Raw genomic sequence first — 22,379 nt, 5'->3', positions numbered from 1 at the left:
ACTTAATGCATTAAAAAACCCCACCCAAAACTAAGAAAATTGATAAAGTCTCCTTTAGAAACTTTCAAAGTTGCCGTTCAGAAAGAAACAGCTTTTAAATTCTTACAGATATATGCAGTCTTGGTAGCCAGAGAAATGCTGAAACAAGAAGACGTGAAAATCGCTGAAGAAACGTCAGTGTCTTCTCCCCATCCCCTGACATTATGAGGAAGACAGAAGACGCAAACCAGTCGTAGCCAGCATAACACTCCTGCAAGCAGCCTGAGTGAGAAGGTTAAGGAACTCAGGCGGAGATCTCCTCCTCACTGCCCTGCAGGAACTGCAGCCCTCCTTCTCCCCAGGCCTATGCACACAAAGGAAAGAGCTGGTTTGTTAGAGATGGGACAAGGGGAATATTGCTGCACAGAAGGCAGCTTCTTGAGGCATGGCTGCCTCTCAAACTAAGTTAAGAAAAATTATTTAAGCTATTTTCCCTATACACTACTTTTTTTTCCAGTCCATAATTAGTCAAGCCAAATCAACAAAAGTAAACAAATAACAAGTAAATGCAAAAAAACCCAAATGTACCAAAACAAGTGTGATTATAATACAGGAAAGGAGAATGGTGGAGGAGGAAAACAGGAGTTATGAAGATTATGGAAAAAACCCAAAGTAAAAGAAAAGCTTTAAAAAAGACATTAAGCTTACTCTGACTAATATCCTTGAAGTGTATTTTAATAGTGATATGTAAGTCTAATACCTGAATAATATATCAAAGCAACACCATTAACACTGTTGGTATTGTGAGAGTACCACAAATACTCATTAATGCTCAAAGGTGGATTGCTGCAGACTCTTTACCACATAAAGAAAGATGTGATCCTATTCTAAAACAGCTTACGACAAAAATGAATGAGACTTACAATTTTAACAAAGTATGGGAACAAAAGGGTGAAGATTTTCTTGAGTGCATTGGGTGTGCATTTTAACATAACAAAATTTCAAAGAAAAAGTGCTGCCTTTTTTTTTTTTTCTCTCTCAGTACATATTACACATCTACACCTCCATCAAAAGCCCAAACTGAGAGTTCAAATTCCACTGGCATTTTTAGGCAATATAATTTATGTCATCAAGAAAGGATACAAAGTGAGGATACCATAGTTCTTTGCTGTTGTTTCAGAAATTTCTCACAATTCATTAACACGAAGCACAGCCCATTTTCAGCATGTTCTTTTAGCAAGTTTAGATATTTTCCATATCTAGCACAAAAAGTTAAAAACCAAAACTGGTTAAAGGTTAAATATTTTTTTAATTCCTAAAAAAGCAAGAACTCATATTTAATAGGCCTGTGAAAGTTAAGCTGTCATAGCATTGTTCATCACAAACACTATGTTGTAGACATATGCATAAATGGTTTAATAAAACCTATTATGCTTTATCTAGGAAGGATACACACCAAACATCTGCTACTCAGTGGTACAGTCCTTCACCTAAATTCCTTTTAGTTCAGTTTTAGAGACTGTGGTGGGGAGGAGCAAGTACTCTAACACACACGACTCATTTTCTTCACATACATTATTTAGAATTCCATCTATGTATATTGTGTGTGTAATTATTAACATCAAAATTCAAATATTAATGCTAAAGATAACAATCTGTGAAAGTACAGACACATTAGCTTTTCCTTCATCATGGCTCTGCAAATTACCAGCCAAATAAAATGTTTAAATGGCACATAACTAAGCTTAGCTAAACAGAACCATTTAGAGAAGTGATGTGAGAAAAAAAGATGCACAACTCAGGATAATGTAATTTTATGGTAAATCTTACTAACAAGTTACAATTAGCCTTTACAACAATAAAGGATAATAACCTATATAATCTGTAAAGATAATTTAATTATGTACTTATAGCTTTTCCATTTTCAAAGTTAGAACTCATCTTCTTAAAGATGATCTTTAGATTTAAATGGTATAGAATTATGAGTTGATGGATTAAATATCATTAAAGCCATTCCATGAAAATCAAACAAATCCTAGTAACACACTAGGGAAATATTTTAATACCATGTACCTGACCGTCATTTCAACACCAAGCTGCTGCACAGATGAGAGGCTTTCATTCTTTACATCTGCATCCATGGCTAAAACAAAAGAAAAAATATAATAAAGTATTATCATAAATATGATTTTAACTGAATACTAATGTAAAGCTTCTTGTATGTATGACTACCAATTCTGGAGAACTGTTTCTTATTTGGAATTACTTTAGTAGTGTTTGCAAAGGATGCATCAAGAACCTGTGTTCTTCATATAAGGGGTTTTTTTTATTATTAAAATCACCTTCTTTATAAGGAAATCTTCACTGTTCATATGATTATCATTAGCTTTACAGCACGATGTAAACAAACATCTTTTTCAGTCCCATTTCTTAGTAGAGCTTTATCCCTTCTGGCCAAGAAATCAGACAAAGCGGCATTTTCTGATCTACTTTCTTCCATTCCAGTGGCCTTAAAGCTTTAAAACCAACTTTTTAAACAGAAATTCTATTTTGAAAACTTTATAACTGATGGATTTAAAAAATCCTGTATTTCTATGCGTTGTTCTTTCACAGTAATATATATCCCATTCACACAGTAATATATACCCCATTTTCTGCATTCGTTTAAATTTAAAATCCATGTTAGACAAATTAATAAGTTATTAATTAAAGCAACCTCTGTTGTCATGTTTTCTCAAATTTTTAAATTCTAAATGCAATTAAAAATGGTGCGTTGTTTCTCTTGTGTACATATATCATCTAAGATAACTATACCTTGGAAAAAAATTACAGTCCAATGATATTATGAGTTACAAAGCTGAGGGCTTAAACCTTTAATATACTTCTTTCAAAGTGCTACTTAAAAAACAACAACAAATGAAACAAATAAATAAAAATACCCTCTAACAACTGGCATAATTTATTTAAAATGTAAATAACAGATATGGCAGCAGAAGTTAAAAAATATTCATGTAAGTGATAAATGTGAAAATCTGATTAAGCAGATCCCACAGTAACTCGATATGTACTTTTTCTATATCCTTCTCAAACTGATAGAGAAATCAAACTGAGAGATTCCCTGGCTACCCATTCAGGTGAACACTATGTTCCTGATAAGCAAACAGGGACTAAGGTATTAAAGATGAAATATTTACAGGTTAAGGGAGGAAATGCCTCTGGTTAGGAAGAAAAGTCAAAGAAAAAAAATTAAGAAGCACTCTGCTCAGATGACATGAAATAGGTTGAAATTTTCATGAAGAAAATAATACAGCAAAATTACATTGGACAATGAAGCAATAAAATTCAGTAGGGGAAGTATGGTAAGAAAAAACCCCCACTCTGTATTACAACTTTAACAGAGGACAATGATCTAAGTGTTAGGGTCAAGAGAAATTAACGGTGTACTTTTGACAAGTACATTTATACATAAGAAAAATCAACTGGTCTTTGAGTAAAACTAATTTATTCAATAATCCGATGGGATTGAAACAGCAAACCCACATCAGAGATGTTTTTTTTACCCAAAGAACAGAAGTCAAATTTCTTTTGCATAGCATACAAGCAGCACAATATTTGGAAGAATACATATAAAATCACAGGGTATTTCAGTTAAAAACCCACAGAGATGAGTGAAACAGTTCATATCTTTTTACAGCTCCTGTTCCAAGTTACCTGTTTACTCAGGCTGCAATTACCATACTAAGTCAATTAATTTTCAGGTTCCTGTGTGCAACTGTGAAGGCAAGAGGCATACTTATATCCTATGAGTTGGCTATGACTAATGGCTAATTCAGTCCTGACACGACCATATTTAATGGCAGGAGAGTAGCAAGCAGTATAACCACCTCTAAGCCACAAGGAAGCCCTGCCTCCATTTTGAGGTGGATCCTCCTGTGGGTGGCAATGCAGGAGCTGGTATCCCAGTCCAGCAAGGGTGTAATGAGGAACAGCTGTATCGCAACGCATTATCTGACCCCAGTTTCCATTCTGTAACAGTTTACAGCAAGTACTGAATGCTTGTTTCACATTAACGTTAGAAGAACACAACTGATTTCATTTATTCTCATTGCCTTTTCTTCTCTGTTGTAATAATTTCTTAGTTGCTGAAAAGGGTTTTCTCCTTATCAGTTTTCCTTTTGATATTTTCCCCTGTATCGTGAAAGAAGATAAAATTAACACAGGTTTTGGATTGAATAATAATTCTATATTACACAGTACCTCATCAAGGCAAAAACTCTTGCTTTTGGACATCAGTGTATTTGATATAATCATAGTTCTGTACACTAGACAGTCAAGTTGCTGCCAATCCACAAGTCACAATGGGAACACACAAACTGTAGTCCTTTGTCCTGGGTCAAAAGTTTTGATTTTCCATTTTGTTTACCAATTAATAGACTGGGAAGACTAGGCTTTAGAAAACTGTAAAGTCATTTAGAATACACAAAGGACCACTTCCCACTGATTAAAAAGTGGACCTAGAAACCTTGAATGCTCCATTAAGCTTAGAAAATTGTTATTAACAATAAGTGGAATACTGAAATACTACATATTGCAATCCATGGATAAAGAGTTGACTAGTAAGCTTGCAGGAGTATGTTGTGACTGTACTATCATAATGATACTCATACCTCTGATTTAATACACTGAATTTAATTTTCTACAAAACTCATTTGACAGATATTTATCAATACACCTGATAGAACTACCTGTCTTGAAACACAATGGGTTTCATAACAAAAGGCATCGACAGATTAATTTTCTAAATAAAAATGCCATTTATCCTCAAACAAAGGACAGAACACCTCTCTGAACTATGAATTAGATTAACAACATGATACAGCACTGTGGCTATTATTAAATGGAATGAACAGCATGCTTTTATTTATCTAACAAAACAAAATTCTATGTTGAACAGGTATTTAACGCTTCTTTCTTTAAAAATGTAAACCACTGTAAAATAGAAATTAAGCCAAAATTAAACTAGTGACTTGAAGGATATCAGAATTCTCTAGGAGCTGATTTACAATTAAAAAAAAATATTCTAATAGAAAGTTGAATTTATCTCTCACTCTAAAATGCATTAAAAAACCACACAGCAGTAAGTATGAACCATCTTAAAGTGTAAATGATACATTTTTTTTAACCGTTTTTAGTCATGCAACTGCTCTTTATATTAGCAACCTACCATACACACTTCAGATAAGATAACCATAAGAAATACTGGTATGCCTGCTCTCAAATATTTTTTTAAATCCACGGTTTAACACAATCTTTTAATTCAAAAGAGAAAACGCTTCCTTTGAAACAGCACAGTCTGTAAGCTATTAATTGTCAGTGATAACTTTAAAACAAAACAAAAAAAAGAACACTACACATGAAAAATTGTAGAATATTATCTTTTTCTACAATAAGGAAGTATTTCTTTTTATGACTTGGTAATCTTCCTCTTGTTTCCAACCCTTCTACCTCTAAATGAAATTCAGTGTTCCACAGTGAACCAAAAAGAGAGAATTAAGACCTCTGCTGCTTGAGTGGGGGGAGCAGTGAGAGTAGGGAGCAGGGTGAAAAAAAGGCAAAGAGGGTTCATTGAGCAACTTGTCCCACCTGGTTCAGTTAGCCTAAATCTGGGATTGCTGGGTAAAGCATGCTTCACTGCCATTGCCTATCTAGTCTTTGCCTTTAAAGAGAAGCAGTCCTGTGCATCCTGGATAGTTCCAGATGCAAATCACGTGACCCTGGGGAGAGGTGAGGATTAACTTCTGCTTACAAGCCCCTTCCTTCCTTATTTATTTATTTATTTATCGCAGAACAAAACCTAGCGATGGAAAGGAACTTGAAGGTTTTCATTTTCTGTCAATAAGAAAAGATGGGCTGATTGTCTTCTGTGGTATTTATCTTCCAGGTCTTCCTGCAAAACTCTGAGAAATCATAAATGTCAAAAGGGAGCAATTCTTTAAGCAATCTTAGTGTTTCCTTGCTTCAAAGTCATGACTGAACATTCGCACTAACTCTGATCATCCCCATTTCAAACATCTCAATGGGCAGTACTTCTCAAAATGTTTTGTAGCATTCAGGAGCACAAAACCAGACATCCCGTAAGGCATGATTTGCAAAGGCAATTACATATTATTATTAAACTCAATCTATAGCTACAAGCACTTCAGAGTAAGTTAACTGGCACGCACAGTCCGGTAGTATTCTTCCTGATCAGAGTAGACTTCAATGAACTTTACAACTCGTATGAAAGACTGCTTTCTTATTCATTTTCCCTCTTACCATGAAGAAGCTTTTATGTGTTTAACTCAGGAGAAAATGGGCTACATCACGCTTATACTGAAATGACAGAATGCCAAGCTGAAACAGCTTTACGGCATATTTCATACAACTTGTATGATCTTTAGGTAGTAATTAATTTATTTGCCTGTTTAACTGCTGTTACCCCAAAGAAACTGCTGGCTTTCCTTTTGTGTTAAGTGAAGAAAATGACTGAAGCTGTTGCTTACGTTACTGATTTAGCTTTTTCACTTCCTGGTGCCCAGGTCAAATGGTTTTATGGCTTTATAAATAATCTTTGCAAAATGTTAATGTATGTTAAATTTTAACTTCAGTGATGGTAAAAAAGATTAGTATTCTTTGTATGGATGGAAAATACTTTTGATTCAAAGGAACCATGTAAGTAACAATAGTGCAAATAGTTGAAAATCCCATGATGGCCAGAGCCACCTGCGTAATTTCTGCAGATGCTTCAAAAATCTTTAAAGCATGTAATTATGTTCATTATCAGATCTCTAGTCCTTGGCTTTGTCCATATAAACTGAAATTGTGGAACTCAAATTTTAATTTTTTTTTTTTTTTTTTAACAAAAAAGCAGGTTTTTTACTTACTCTTCAACAGGTACCTAAACGTTGACACTGTCAGTGGGCAGGTGCCCAACCAGTCAGTATAGACCTTTATGTTTTGTCAGTACCTATCTTCTCTCCTTCTGATGTCCTTATGAAAGTTTTCTATTTTAAAAATTATTTGGAGTTGGGGCAGAGCAGAAGTCATAAGTTTCTCACTATATTCTCTTCTGCCATTTTGCTACCATTTTTTGATGGTGTCATCTCCTCCACCAGGCTACTCATCTAGAGCACTTCTGACAGTTTGAATCTCATATTCATTGTTAGTATTGTCTATAAAGATCCCATTTCTAAGGAAAGTATTATTATTGTTGGATTTGAACCGTGAATGGAGACAATGTAAACAAGATCCAAGAATAATTGCTGGAGAATGTTGTTGGCTTCTCATCAGGGCCAGGTTCTCATGTGCAATTCCACCTTGACTATTGAAAGTATCTGTTATGACAACCAGTATGCTTGTCATAACAATAAAAGTTCAAAATACTCATATCTAGAACAACTTCTTCATGTATTGGTCATCACAAATACTCAAGCTATTTTTGGCAGCAACATCATTAAGAATGAATCATATCTTCAGTCCAGTTACATATAAACTGGCAAAGGGCAAAATGCTTTTTGCTAACAGCATCTTTAAAGTGGGTACCCATCTTTAAAGAAATGCATTCATCAAATGATGCAGGAAGAAGGGAAGAATGCCCTTCCTTCTCCTTCCCTTTCAGCCCAATTTGGGGCTGTAGTCCTGTATTTATCATTTGCTACTCCTTCTGATCATCTCTATACTGATAACTTCCCATTGGTGTTTTTAAAATTTTTCAGTTCATTACCTGATCCACCTGACCCTTAGAAGATTAAGAGCTCTTTAAATGGTAGAAAGTTCTTATGAGATTTTGTTCAGCTGGAGAACTAAGCCTCATCTCAAGAAGGAACACACCGTGACATGAGTTTTATGGCTAAGACCTGAAATCCCTGAGGTTCTTGTCCCATTGGCAGTACATGGCAGAGCTGTTTCAGAGACGAAGTCTGGTGGAAAGAGAGAACTCAACTGCAAGGTCATCTGCACAACCAGAGCTACCAAAAAAACTCAGTTGATCCTGAAAGGTCGTAGCATTCCCAAGTTTGGGCAGCCTGCAACACATGGCGGAGATCAATTAAGAAGTCCAGACACCAATATATTAGATGACTATGCAAGTGGAATTCTTTGAGAAATGGGTTTGTTAAAACCTTGAGAAAACCAATACATTTCCACAAAGCATTTATGTTGCAATAAACTGGAATTTGCTAACAGGAAGAGCAAGTGGCTATTTTAGGAACTTCATATCCCTAATGCTTAACGCCTATTTTACTGCTACAGCAAATTTCAGTTTCTTGCCATCCTATTGCCTATTACAGCTAGACATCAATGATTTGGTTTTTCATGTTTTGGGTTTTTTAAGAACAAAGAAAAATAAAAGCAAACTAGAAAGTATTAATTCTGGGAAAGGGGATACACAGACTTCATGAACATTTAATGTATATATTGTATGTTATTTTACTCATCTGAATCCACATCACAGCAGTACCATTGCTGCTTGCAGAAAGTAAACTTCAAGTAAGATTTGTGTTACTGTTTATAATTAAACATTGCAACTGCATAGTGGTTTATCAGATATTTTTCCTTCTTTCTTATCTTGAAAATGGTAACAACCCAAACTAATTTGATTTTTCCATAGTTGCAAATTTTATAATAGACTGAAATCCTGAGGGATTGCACAGCAGATGGATGACTGTGTTATTCTAATTATAACTACCTACGGGTTTAGAAAGCTGTCATTTTTTAAGATAATCAATTTCTCATTTCAAGAAACATGATAAACACTGAATATCTATGCATTGTACTGAATCCATTTTCATGAAAATTGTGGCTTCTCTTCATTAAAATTGAACAACTATTAGAAACTTTTCAGTTCCTCAGACCCAAATTTATTCAAAAGAATGGTGGACACACGCAATTGCCAAGTGCATGTTTGGCTTACTTAGATGTGCAGCTAGAAAGATGCATCTGGAATATAGTTTACCTTCTAACAACTCATTAGCTTTACCTAATTCAGAAAAATGTTTCTACTGTAACAGCAGTTTTAGGATTTAGCTTAGATAGTGCTTACATATACGTACATGGAAAAGATACTGTGAAATTACATAGCATTCAATAATTAATTGTTCTTCTTGGAGAAATTCCAACCCTTCATACACATTAGCAGAAAACCCTGGGAAATGTATACAAATCTGATCAATCATTATTCAATCACTAAAGAAACCTAATTTTAAATAAGGTCTGAAAAAGATTTGAGCGTGTTTTGTTTGTCCCTTCTGTACAAACATCAGAAGCATAATACAGACTTGGCTTCTCAAAGCGCATTCCCTATCTTCATAGGAATGCCACGCTGTATGTTTTATGATGTAAAAAAGAACCTGAAATGAGTGTAAATTTAGCTATAGAACTGATTCGTATAAACAAGCCCTTTTACTGTTCCAGAGTGGAGTACATAGATTCAATTTTAGAGCCAGATTTTGTTTCACTTTCATGTCAATTAGCATGAATTTATTGATCAAAATTAGTTTCCCTGGACAACACTCATTACTACACCTGTCTGAAAAAGGTGCTATGAAATTTTAGTAACTATTTTTCTATAAAACTTAAAAGAAACCCTTGATGAAGCATATGCTGTTTGCCTGAGCAACACTCTTTCCTGGACTGGAGAACTCTTCACAAAAAGAGTCTGTGATAACGGTGTTGCTGACAGGGAAAGAAAGCATTAAGACAACATCAGCCCTTTGCCTACATTTCACATCAGTTTTTTACCCCCAGGCTACTGACTATCCTTGAGAAGGCTTCTCACTCTCCCATTTCCAAGCTTGTCTTCATTAAAGCACATGGACTATAAAAAGCATTTGCAAATGAAAATTGTTCATCAGCCAACCCTTTAAATTTTGGAGCTTTTATTTGAGAATTGAACAGGCAAACTTATGCAGAATTAATGTCCAATAGTGCCTGTATAAGACCGAATGAAAAAAATATTCCGAACAGAGGAATGTCATACAGACTGAGTTGGTTTATCATGGAAATAAAATCTGTCAAGCTCAAGAAAAATCAAGAATTGAGGCTTTTACTATGTTATCTTTGTTTTGTTTCTGTACGTATTCTTCAGGATTTTCAGTTCTAAAAAATTAAATTAATGTATGCAATTGTCACAGGATTTTCAAACCGGGTGTTTCTTCAAAGTTGGCATTAAATTTTAGATTAATAATGTTGTTGCCACCTTTACCTAATCAATGGTTCATGGTAAATGAATGAATTAGAACATGCAGGTTCAACCTTCCCGAATGTGCTTTAAATCCCAGCTTTGAACAAAAGGTTGAGAGGAGTGGATTGAGACTAAGTATTTGACATCTAAGTGAACAGAGTATGGACTACTGCTTCCCTTCATCGGAGTTCTTCCACACTGGATGGAAGCATTTAGCTGTTGTGATTAAGAAACAGCAGGATGCTGTCATTGCTGGGCAAGGCATCCACTTGGAGGTTGAACAGTTAGATGTCTGTTCCTCCTCTAGTTAGTTTTTGCCTTATTCAAACCAAGCAGGTTTTCCTGGTTTTCTAACATGAAACACTAAGATAACCTTGAAAAGCTAAGTCTGCAGGCTATACTGTTCTCCAAAGAAATTCGAGATAGGCATTCCCCAAGACAGAAAAGAAAACTACACCTGGGCCTCCCATATCATTGGAGAATGTGTGATACTTTGAACTGCGACCTAAAGAGAGTACAGACAGGAGCAAGAGGGGCATTCTAAGTGTCATATAAATCATTTACGTCATGAAGACGTTATGTGGGTTTTTAAATGAACCATCAAAATCATAATTTAAATTGGGAAGTGTCAGAAATATGTAAATAGCAAGTCTTACAAGTCCATGAAAAGATTTTTATTGTTCATTATGCAACAAAGTTGAAAAGTAAATAGCAAACTAATGCAGGACAACAAAAAACCCTTTAAGGATCTTTTAAGGAAAAATAAAAGAGTGACAGAAAGAACTGTTGCTTCAGCAACTCTCTTCATTAAACAAAGAGAGAGATTCTCAAATAAAATTAAGAGTATTCCATTAGCAAGCTTTCAGAAGGTAACGGCCACTACATAAAAGAAAGAGATCCTTTAAATTACTAAAGGGGTTGTATGCTTTGAAACTTCAAAGGCAAGTCTGAAGTCTCCAAGGACACTATATTTGCATCCTATGGATGTGAGAATAAAATATCAGTATAAATAACAGACTCGCTCCAAAGCAGGCTTGGTTCTCCAGAGGTAGTGGCAGAGTAAGTACTCTAAATGACTGAACTACAACCTAAGAGAAAAGTCCTGGACAGACAGTAAAGAATAAAAGTGCATTTTCCAGCAGGTATTAACAATGCTTCTAAATGTTCTAATTTTGTGAGTGCTTCAAAATACTAAAATGTATTACTTCACACTCAGAATAAATTAACTTTCTCATTCATCCTTTATTCATGGCTGTAAGCATGACATCTGTACAAGACTAACACTCAGATTACTCTGCCAACAATAGCAGTTCTTTAACACATATCCTTTAATGCAATATAAATTGCATACCTTTGGGTTGATTATGTATTATGGGGCTTTTAAAAGGTGAGCCAGATTGCTTATACCATCTTAAATGTTTATGCTGCCAGCTTTGCAAATCATTCCATAATAGGTGTCAACAAACACTTTGAATCATAGCCTCACCTGTTCTGCATCTCCATCTTTCCACTACCCATACAGAAATGTGAAAGCCCATCACTAATAATCATCTGTACTGTTTATTCAAGCACATCATCTTTTGCTCCCAAGTGAGGTATTTCCCACCAGTTAATGAATTTCTGAGCTGTTAAAGAACATTTTAAACAACCCCCAAAATGCTACAGATACATTTAAAAGGAAAGTAATTTAAATATGAAGAGGTTGCATGGCAATAAATTATTAGGAAACTGACCTTTATAGTTTCCCGTGCTGAAATAACAATCCAATCGGCTTTCAGAAAGATGTGACACGAACTTTTCAATTAATTCAGCCAAAACTGCAAAAAGTAAAAACCCATTAAAACATTAGAGGCAATGAACAAAATGTGGAACTACATTACCTAATAAAATCACAATAAGTGAGAAATTAAAGCTATTTGAATTCCTGCATGTTTATTCATGTTTTTATGGGGGAACAATTCAAAGCATGCATTGCTCTTTTGCATTCCTAACACAATTCCTAACTTAAATTAAATTATAATAGCTTTACTGAGAATATATTCAGTGTAAACGGTAGGAAAATCCCATATTATCTTTATATCCTCCCAGACTGCTTCAGAATTTGTTACACTGTTTCAATATGACATGAAAATTAACTATAATTAAACTACAATATCTTACCACATTTGTCTGTGTATATAGACAGGAAAGGAAAAAAAAAACACCACAAACCAAAAAAAACACCCCAAAAACAAAAAACCCCAACAACCCACACACATCAAAAACCCCACAGCACCCCAAAATGATGCTAGCTAACAAAAGCAAATGAAGTTTTAAGGGCTGTTTCCAAAAAAAAACAATAAAAAACACCTATGCCATCACAAGATAAAAATTATTCACTTAAAATTAAGCAATAGGAGCATTTCCTTTGGGAAATTCTGTATTTTATGATGACCATAACGTTCTTAATCAGTTCTTGCCATGGAACTTTGCATCTGCAGGTACTGCATAGGTAAATCAGATGCTGACATCTGGTCACTATGCAGGAAATCGTATCTTCCACCTTAACAGGATGTTAGCCAGGACGTTAACAAGAACTCTCAATGACAAACCATTAGCAAAAACTGTTCCAGATTCATCAGCCTAGTTTGAGGCCACCGCAACTGACCACAATGCCACCTTATAGATTTAAACAAAGGATACAAGGAAGCCTTTACGCATACCGCATGGAGGAAACCCATACTGAGATAAGCCATATTAAGACTTTAAGATAGGAACAATGAACATTTTTTATAAGTAAATGCTATCCTAAACCAGCTACTGTTGTCATGATAAACAGGATTTAAAGAATAGTGATATAACCGTCTTTTCACAATAATGCAAAGCAAGGAAGTGTATTTAGAGGGTAAGAGTGATGCTACCCATGGGATTTCCTGTTTTAAGACTGCATGTTACTATTTCCTTGGCAGCACCTCAATTTAATAGCACTGAAGCTTCAGCCCCTGGTTCCCCATTCCTGCACATAACTCCATGCATCCACAGTTAATTTTGCTGGTTTTAGACCGAATAATTCCACTACACCATTTTAGCGGATAGCTGTATGAACAGCTGTAGCAGCACAAGTAAGGCATAACAATCTGTGGTGGAGGTGGCAATGGAGAAAGCTAGGCAACTCTTGAACTAGCCTTGCTGACAGGAAAACTAACACAGGAGACTGCAGTGCAAGCTCTTTCGTGCAGGAGGAGGAGGAATAGGAAGACAGAACCTCCACTCCCAGTCTGATGCCTGTTATGCCAGAAAAATAATGAAGAAAAAGACATCACAAAGACAAGTATCTCTTCTTCCAACCATTTTAAGCTAACACACTGACATTAAATCATGATTTTTTTTTTTCTTGATTAGTTGTCAAAAACATTTACAGAAATTAATTTACACTGAATGAATCCAGAAAAAGTTTTTAAAAGGTTGAGTTTTGGTAATACTATGTTGATAAGTAGGGCAAAGGGGCAAAAAAGTTTCACTACAACAGCTAAACATGGACTAGCCCACTTCAACAGTAAGAAAATTAATTTTGCATTGCAAAGGACTATTAAAACAAAAAAATTACATGTGTAATTTATGTTCTTACGCATTTTTAGGGAGAGGAGAAACTGCTAATAAAACATAATATAGCTATTTTTAATCATGGTTAATAAACCACATGGGGCTAGCAAAAAGCAATTTATTTTACAGAAGAGTAACCGTTTGTTTATTCTCACAAAACGAATAACCTCACTAATCTTCACTAATATGCTCAGTGGAATTTGGGTCACAAACAATATATCAAAGAGTTGTGCAAAATGAGAAAAGGTATCTATACCTGGAACTGTAGATAGCAAAAAGCAGAAATAAAACTTAGCATTTGTAACTAGCTATATGTTTACTGTATAACTATTAGCATTGTGATTACTGAAATATGCCATCCTATAATAATAAACAGCAACTATGTTAAAAAGACTAAAATACCACACAATTCAGAAACTTTAAAACCAAGTCAGAACATTGTCTATTTCTTCCCTTTTTGCTGGAAGGAAACCACATGCTTGACCTAGCAGTTGAATATTTCAGTTCAGTTCTTGAGTTAATGGGAGAAGTGACAGCTCAACTGCTAAGCAATTTTTTGAAACTCAAGCACTAAATTGATTTCCACCATTTGAAAGTATTTACCTAAGTGCCTATCAGGATCTTTGAGAAGCTTTTGATCAAGCTTGAGAGAGGAAGACACACATAAGAGTTTATCAAAACAAATTTGGTTAATACACAAATAGAGAGTTTTCACAGAACTTTCTCTTCCAAAAGAATGTCCATGTGAAATGACAAGTAGTTATTTTAATTTTTGTCTTTTAATACTAAATCATTTAGCTGCCGTGTGGACACTCCCTGAAAATTTTTATAAAGGTTGAAACTGGCTCAGTGATTTTTCATTTAACTGGAAAAAGTAGACAAAATAAATTTAGGAAAGTTCATTGTATGGTACAGCCCGTATTGTTGTAAAAGCCCACATTCTCATGCAGACGTTATGTTCAGAGATAGAGATTAGTTTCATGGCCTACCAACTCAGTGAAAATGTTGATTTTCTTAAAAATTATGGTAGCTTGGCTATATTGACATCGAAGTTTTTAAGAGACTGGCAATTACCTCATGCAAATTTAACACACACATCCAAAATAAAGAGAATTTTGGTTTAGAAGTGTGTAATAATATACCAAATAAATGAAAGGGTTTTAAAATTCCCTAAACGACTGCAGTATGCTCATAAAACAGCTGAATTCCTGCAGGATGGGGTTTTTTTCCTTGAAGAACTAATGTACAAAAGGAAGGTAATCGAAATGGCTTCTAAACTGCATAAGAACACTGATTAAAAATATTAATGTGATTAAAACTGTTTTAATAGGTAATCACCATGACAGGTTATCTAATTCCTACTCTGAAAGGTTTAGGCCAAAAAGGTCAAAAACTGTGAAAAGCATCAGATTTTTTTAGATCCTCTAAAGTAATTCTATACCAACTCACAGATGCTTCAGAGGCATTTAAAAGAAAAAGAAATTTCTTAAGAGTTAACAGTAGTCCTGCTTGACTTGTGTTAGAGGTTAAAAATTCAAGAGTGAAAACCTTGGACAGCTGACTTCTTAGTAAGAGTAGTGTCAGAAATTTTCAACTCCATCAACCACACTTCAGCTTAATAAATCTATGAAAAACACAGTTGGCAATTCGCTTCTTAATGGCAACAATAAGGAGGACTTCCTTGAATTCCTAAGATAATGGGAGAGACTTTCAATTATTGTATATTGAAATGGCAAAGGAACAACCTGCATCTTCTTTGAGAAGAGGAAAACAAGACAATAAATATTCCGACAGTGCTTCCATTAGAGATGACGGTTGCGTATCTTATACCAATATACAAGTATCTTTATCAATGCCTTTCAACTCCTAATCAAATGTCTTCACACACATGCATGCACATTCTTATGCACTCACACTGCTTACAGGATATTCCCTTGGAAGTTGCTCCAAACTGGTCTGGGGAACAGATGAAAGAAGTTTTGATTTGCAATTGTTCTTCCTGCGTAACATGAAAGACCCACTGTTCCAGTCTAATTCTGAAACAAGCCTCCTTGAAAAATCAAGTAAGGTCATAAAAAGGTAAACATCTTTTTTGTATTATTCTAAAAACCTCTTTTGCGAATGCAGTATTTTTAAATTGGTCATACTAAAAAATGAGAGCAGACCACATGCAGAATCTAGATCTAATTGAGTGATCTTCGAGGCAGAAGATTTGGTCTGTATTTAAAAAGATCTGATTGAGCTTAGAAAAATATCTTCTTGATGAGAAGAATAGGCTCCTCCGAGGACCAATTCAGAATGGAAATATAACGCAGTTACCCTGATTTGTCTTTTTGAAATCACAGCCTAAATAATTCTCTCTCACACACTTAACAAGAGAGCCTATGGAAAACTACTACACAAGACTAAAGTTAGTCAAATCTTTTTTAGCTGGAAGTAATGAAGACTGAAATTTAGATAATCTTCTCCTTAAAAGAAGGAACAACACGCCAGTAATGCCTCTAAAAATGTAGTATGTAATTTTCTTTGAATCCAGAAGATCCTTTTCAACAAAAACTAAAGTTCCTATTATCTTTACTTCTATACACAGGCAGAGTGGTGACAACTGAGATACCCTCCTTGCTGAGATCCCAGTAGCTGTAAAGTATAACTTGATATAAACTACATTTACAATGCCTGATTAGGCTATTCTGATATAACTGCCAAAGTCTGGCATTTTGTTATCCTGAATAAAAAAAAAAATAAAAAAAAAATACAACCACACACAACAGTCATGCCTACTAAAAATATCCATCTTTTTGGTTCTTCATCCCATGTGGAAAGTTCTGCAGTTACTTTCAACTTTTTGCAGCAATTGCTAAAGGCTGTAGCACCCAAACATCACAAACAATGACATTGCCTCAAAGAATCACAGTTTTGACAGAGCTACCTCAGATGATGCAGAGCTCACAAAGCATTAATGGATTGCAGAACAGTGTGTTGATAACCACTCCGCGTTCATCAACCATTCTGCTTGTAAAAAATGAAGAAAAATCCTGTGTTTTCCAGTAAGATCTCATATGAAATTTCACAAGCTGCTATGTTTTTCATATCTTTGAAGTCATCAATGATTGCTGAGACTAAAAGAATAACTGCCTGAAGACAAAAATTACCTTAAAAAAGAAATATGCCTCCCACATGCATTTGTTTGTTTGTTTGAGAACATTTTGGAGGTAAATTAATAGACCCTAAAGAATATTGGTAATCTAAGTCCAGATTCTTGAGGGAGATATACCATGGAAACCCTGAATGACTCCATGAAGCGAGTCACTTTAGCTGAGTTTACTATCCCTATCCATATCCACATATGGATATAAAGCTTGAGGAGAACGATTAGGATTTGGGGACTGATTACTTCTCAGTTATGAAGGGAAGAATGTTAGCATATAATTATATGATCTCTGCAACACCCTCAATTTCTGTCACTTAGAGTTCAAAGTCTCCTAACAGAGGAGAAACTGCCCAGACAGGAAAGAGATCAGCTGCTGACACAACACTAATTAGGAACAGATAAAAAAGGAGTTGCCAGGGCTGAAAACAGCAGAAACGCCTTCTGCAAAACCTGAAGGGTGAGACAACTGAAAAAGGCATGGATAAAACAGTCAAGCCAAGATCACTGGTTCAAAAAAAAATACCTCCCAATCACGCGAATGATTTGAACATGGAATATACTATGCCCAGATTCACAAAGCCCAGTAATTTTCTACATAAATGTAAGCTATTCTCAGAGGAGCTGATTTGCCTGTTCCTCTTCCTGCCAAAGCCTAGATGCCAATACACAGAAAGGTCTTATCTAGATGTACTAAAGATGCTTCAGGGAGGCCACAAGCATTACAAAGAGTAGTCCAAAAGAGGCCAAGACTTAACCTGGCCAAGGGCTCTGTCCACAGTTCTCTCGCTGATCTAAGTGACCCAAAGACACATGCAAAAATGCTCAACAACAAGCAGCTATATCCCTAGCATCCACAATGCTGTAGCACGTTTACAGAAGGAATGACTAGAAGAATGCCTTTGTCTTAGCTTATTGTGCTTAGAACAATAGAATGTAGAAGCTTGTTGTCTACAATATGATTTGCTTTTAGATGACCAAGAAAAATCCCACACTTTCAGTCCTGCCACACTAAAAGACATACAAGCCTAAGGAAGGTTTGTATCTCACGGGACACGTGCAGGATAACCAAGGGATCAGGCCCAGCCAGCACAGGTTCATGAAAGGCAGGTCCTGCTCGACCAACCTGATCTCTTTCTATGACCAGGTGACCCGCCTAGTGGGTGAGGGAAAGGCTGTTGACGTTGTCTACCTGGACTTCAGCAAAGCCTTTGACACTGTTCCCCACAGCATTATCCTGGAGAAGCTGGCGACTCGTGGTTTAGACAGGTACACTCTTCGCTGGGTAAAAAACTGGCTGGATGGCCGAGCCCAGAGAGTTGTGGTGAATGGGGTGAAATCCAGCTGGCGGCCGGTCACAAGCGGAGTCCCCCAGGGCTCAGTTTTGGGACCGGTCTTGTTTAATGTCTTTATTGATGATCTGGATGAGGGGATAGAGTGCACCCTCAGCAAGTTTGCAGACGACACCAAGTTGGGAGGGAATGTTGATCTGCTTGAGGGTAGGAAGGCTCTGCAGAGGGATCTGGACAGGCTGGATCCATGGGCTGAGGCCAACCGGATGAAGTTCAATAAGGCCAAGTGCCGGGTTCTACACTTTGGCCACAACAACCCCAGGCAACGCTACAGGCTTGGGGATGAGTGGCTGGAAAGCTCCCCCACAGAAAAGGACCTGGGGGTGTTGATTGACAGCCGGCTGAATATGAGCCAGCAGTGTGCCCAGGTGGCCAAGAAGGCCAACGGCATCCTGGCCTGTATCAGAAATGGTGTGGCCAGCAGGAGCAGGGAGGTGATCATGCCTCTCTACTCAGCTCTGGTGAGGCCGCACCTCGAATACTGTGTTCAGCTTTGGGCCCCTCACTACAAGAAAGACATCGAGGTGCTAGAGCATGTCCAGAGAAGGGCGACGAAGCTGGTGAGGGGTCTGGAGCACAAGTCTTATGAGGAGCGGCTGAGGGAGCTGGGGTTGTTTAGTCTGGAGAAGAGGAGGCTGAGGGGATACCTTATCGCTCTCTACAATTACCTGAAAGGAGGTTGCAGAGAGGTGGGTGTTGGTCTCTTCTCCCAGGTGACTAGCAATAGGACAAGAGGAAATGGCCTCAAGTTGCACCAGGGGAGGTTCAGGCTGGATATTAGGAAAAAGTTCTTTACTGAGAGAGTGGTGAAACACTGGAATAGGGAGGTGGTAGAGTCACCCTCCCTGGAGGTATTCAAGGAGCGTGTGGATGTGGCATTGTGGGATATGGCTTGATGGGCATGGAGCTGTGTGGTGTTGGGTGGGTTGGTTTTTGGTGTGTTGTGGTTTGTTTTTTGTGGGGTTTTTTTGTTTGTTTTTTTTTTAGGTTGGACTTGATGATCTTACAGGTCCAACCTTAGTGATTCTGTGATTCCTTTTAGCGATTCAATAAAGCCATTCAAAACTGAATCTTGATGTTTGACCACAGAAATTATTTAAAAGCATCACCTCTGGCTGTAACTTTAATAGAGAAAACACCAAGCTAGGGATGAAGATGGACATTCCCAAAATTAATGCGATACCATAGCATTTAGCACAAAAACATTGACCAAGTCAATGTGATGGTAATCAATACCAGAAAAGTGAATCAGAGATATTGATACTATGCAGTTTGCGCAAGAATTTTCTGATGGAGTTCAAGCAGGTTCTATAGATTCAGCATCTAGTATTCCTGACACCAGATCACAAAATACTTTAAAAATCAATACACGCTACACTATACAGTCATTGAATCCAGTGTTGTCTTCGCTGATTATGTTCTGGTTCAACTGCTGTTAATGTGAGTCTCCCTTAGAAAGGGCCCAGTACAGGAAGCATAAGTATGCATCTTTGTTCTGTAATCCTTGGAGTTTACTTTTAACTAAAGAGAAAATTTTGATTTCTTGGCATCTGGACTGCTGAAGCCTCTCAGTCCTCTGAAATTTTGGAAGAGCTTCACATGCTGCAAAAGATACATAGCAGCACAGCTGTCTCAAAATAGTTTCAATTAACATGATGTTGTCTCAGACCACACAGCTAGCAGACATTTTGCTGCTTCTGAAATACCTCAAAGCAGATATGCATCATTTGAACAGCTTTGCATCCACCTTAAATTATCAGTACTTACACTTAGTTTATAATATTACTATTCTTTTGTAAGATGTTTTTATTTATTTATTTAGTGCATCATTATGCTATTGTGTTTCTATTTTCATACTTCATTTTTTTGTGTGGTTTGTGAAAGGACTTGCAGAAGTCCCTGTGAGGCGTAACAACAATTCCACGGATACTTTCTTACTGTCTTTTACACCCAGTTTCATCTCAGCTGGAAACAGTTATTCAGAAACAAGCACGATTTTTTGCTTTGGGTTAACAAATCTTAATGATTCTCTATAATTCCTCATCCTAGCTTCTGGTACCTCCAACAAAGTTACAGAAAACAACCTACACAGGTTTTGAGGCTGTGTATGGATAACTACAAAGCACAAAAGGAAAGACTTTTCTTTTTCTTTGTAAGCCACCTACTTTAAATGTATGTTCTGTTTTTTGTAAAAATGTATTTTTTCAACAAATAATTCCTTTTAGCTCCAGGAAGACAGACTAACAATTTTCAACAAAAATTTCATATGATCCAAGAAAAGATCAGTGTAGAAAATACGCTGCATTCAAATAAAATTGGTTTTACAAAGACTAAATGATTTGTGCTTCACAATATATAACATCGAAAAAACCCCTCACTGAAGTACTAGATCAGAGTCATGCAAGAAAAGCAAACATACCATTTTGCTAGAAAAATCTAGGGTTTTTTTTAATTGCTGCTCTTCAAATTGTTTTTCTTATAGTAGCAGAAGCTCAAATAAAATACATTCAGTTGTTTCTGAATGGTTATGAATCTCTATTTGTTCACCTGTTTCACAAAGCTGTCTGAATACATGCATTTGTAGACATCTACAATATAATGCACATTATAAGTGCATATATGCTTTATATACAAATACATATGTATTCTGTCTACACACACATTCTTCCAAACGGAAGGTGAAAGATCTGACTAATTTACAATCACCTAGGATTATAGACTCAAGCTTGTTTAAAACAAGCAATAAGAACAGAATTTAGAGAGAATTTAGAAACATTCAATAATTGTTGACTTTAAGAACATTATACAAATGACAAATTTCTCATTAACTATTTTAGTATTAAATCAGGTCCTGTATAAATTACTTCCTTAAGGCTTCTGAAACTGCCCTATAACTTTTATAGTGCTATATAATTTATCATAAAATTCAGGTCTCTTATGTAAAACACACATGCTGGGTTACTTTGATCCCATATAGAAGATATTCCATTTGTCTTCACTGTTAGTTGCATTAATTGCTTACCTAAAGAATTTGAAGGGAAACCTTTGGCACCTGTAAACAAAATGCTAGACTATGTACTGACCATTTGACCATAATCAGAATACTTACAGAAATGAAAGCCAGCAATTTCTGAAAACACCTACCTTCTTTATTGCTACACAAGTTTATATGATACTACAAGTGACTTATGTCTGATTTCTCATGATTTATGTCATATGGGTGATGGCTGTTTTTGTTTTGGCTGGTTTGTTGTTTTAATTGATCTATACCAATTCTCCTGCATGAGTGCACTCTTCACTAGAAAATACATACGAAAATGAATTAAAACCTGAATGAGTGGGTTCTTTGATGTTTAGTATGGCTTAATTCTGAAAATAGCCATTAATATAATTTCCCAACCCACCTTAAAGTCATTCACTGATCTCTGGGAAATATCTGTTTTCTCTCAGGCTCTCTTTTCCATTTGCTCAGTATCTCAATAATGGACCCTTTAGAGATCTGAAACAAAGACTTATATTTGAGCCCTCCTTCTGTGTCAAATTTCACTGAAAACAGCCAACAGAGAGAGATGATGGCCATAAAGAGAGAATAATAGGACATGAGGCATAAGCCTTGTTTTCTCAGGAAAATCCCATTGAAATAGTTTTCATAATCACAAAATTATTGACTACTTGTATAGACAATGAAACTTTAAAGAACGATTGCCTACTAGCAGACTTCTGTTTGCTTGCTCTGTTTAACTCGGTAAGTATACTCACTTGTTCCACTGATGATATCCGGTCTGGCTTTCATGACTTTGCAGAACTGTTTTCTACAAACTTCTGTCCACCCAGTTTGCTTTTCTGGACTTTTTAAGAGTGATAAGAGTTTGTCAAGATCTTTATCTAGAAGAAATGAAAATTAGTGTTATTCTGTAATGATAATCTTGGCTTTTTTTTTCTTTCTGTCTTTTAAACTTACTACATTAGTAATAAGTTATTAGTTAGAGAGTACCACAGAGACAAGTAGATGCATTCAGAAACTAGAAACCATTTCAACGAAGAACAGGAAAGTCAGACGCAGCTGAGAGCTCTGTTATTTCCTAGTATTTTTGGCAGA

The 22,379-nt window shown here is 36.1% G+C and overlaps 1 protein-coding gene across 1 annotated transcript in view; it reads right to left on the bottom strand.

The window, feature by feature from the left end:
- TBC1D32 (TBC1 domain family member 32) overlaps window positions 1–22,379 on the bottom strand; it is an 83,772-nt gene that overhangs the window by 7,118 nt on the left and 54,275 nt on the right. Inside the window, exons 26-30 of the mRNA XM_059833332.1 lie at window positions 22,040–22,165; window positions 11,932–12,015; window positions 2,053–2,122; window positions 1,123–1,238; window positions 107–261 (exon numbers count right to left, since the gene is read on the bottom strand). Of these exons, the coding sequence (XP_059689315.1) occupies window positions 107–261; window positions 1,123–1,238; window positions 2,053–2,122; window positions 11,932–12,015; window positions 22,040–22,165 (551 nt within the window). The remainder of the gene's footprint in view (window positions 1–106; window positions 262–1,122; window positions 1,239–2,052; window positions 2,123–11,931; window positions 12,016–22,039; window positions 22,166–22,379) is intronic.

The sequence above is a fragment of the Gavia stellata genome, chromosome 2, assembly GCF_030936135.1.
Source record: "Gavia stellata isolate bGavSte3 chromosome 2, bGavSte3.hap2, whole genome shotgun sequence".
NCBI classification, from domain to species: domain Eukaryota; kingdom Metazoa; phylum Chordata; class Aves; order Gaviiformes; family Gaviidae; genus Gavia; species Gavia stellata.
Note: the sequence above shows the minus strand (reverse complement) of the source record. Positions and strands in the feature narration are given on the sequence as shown.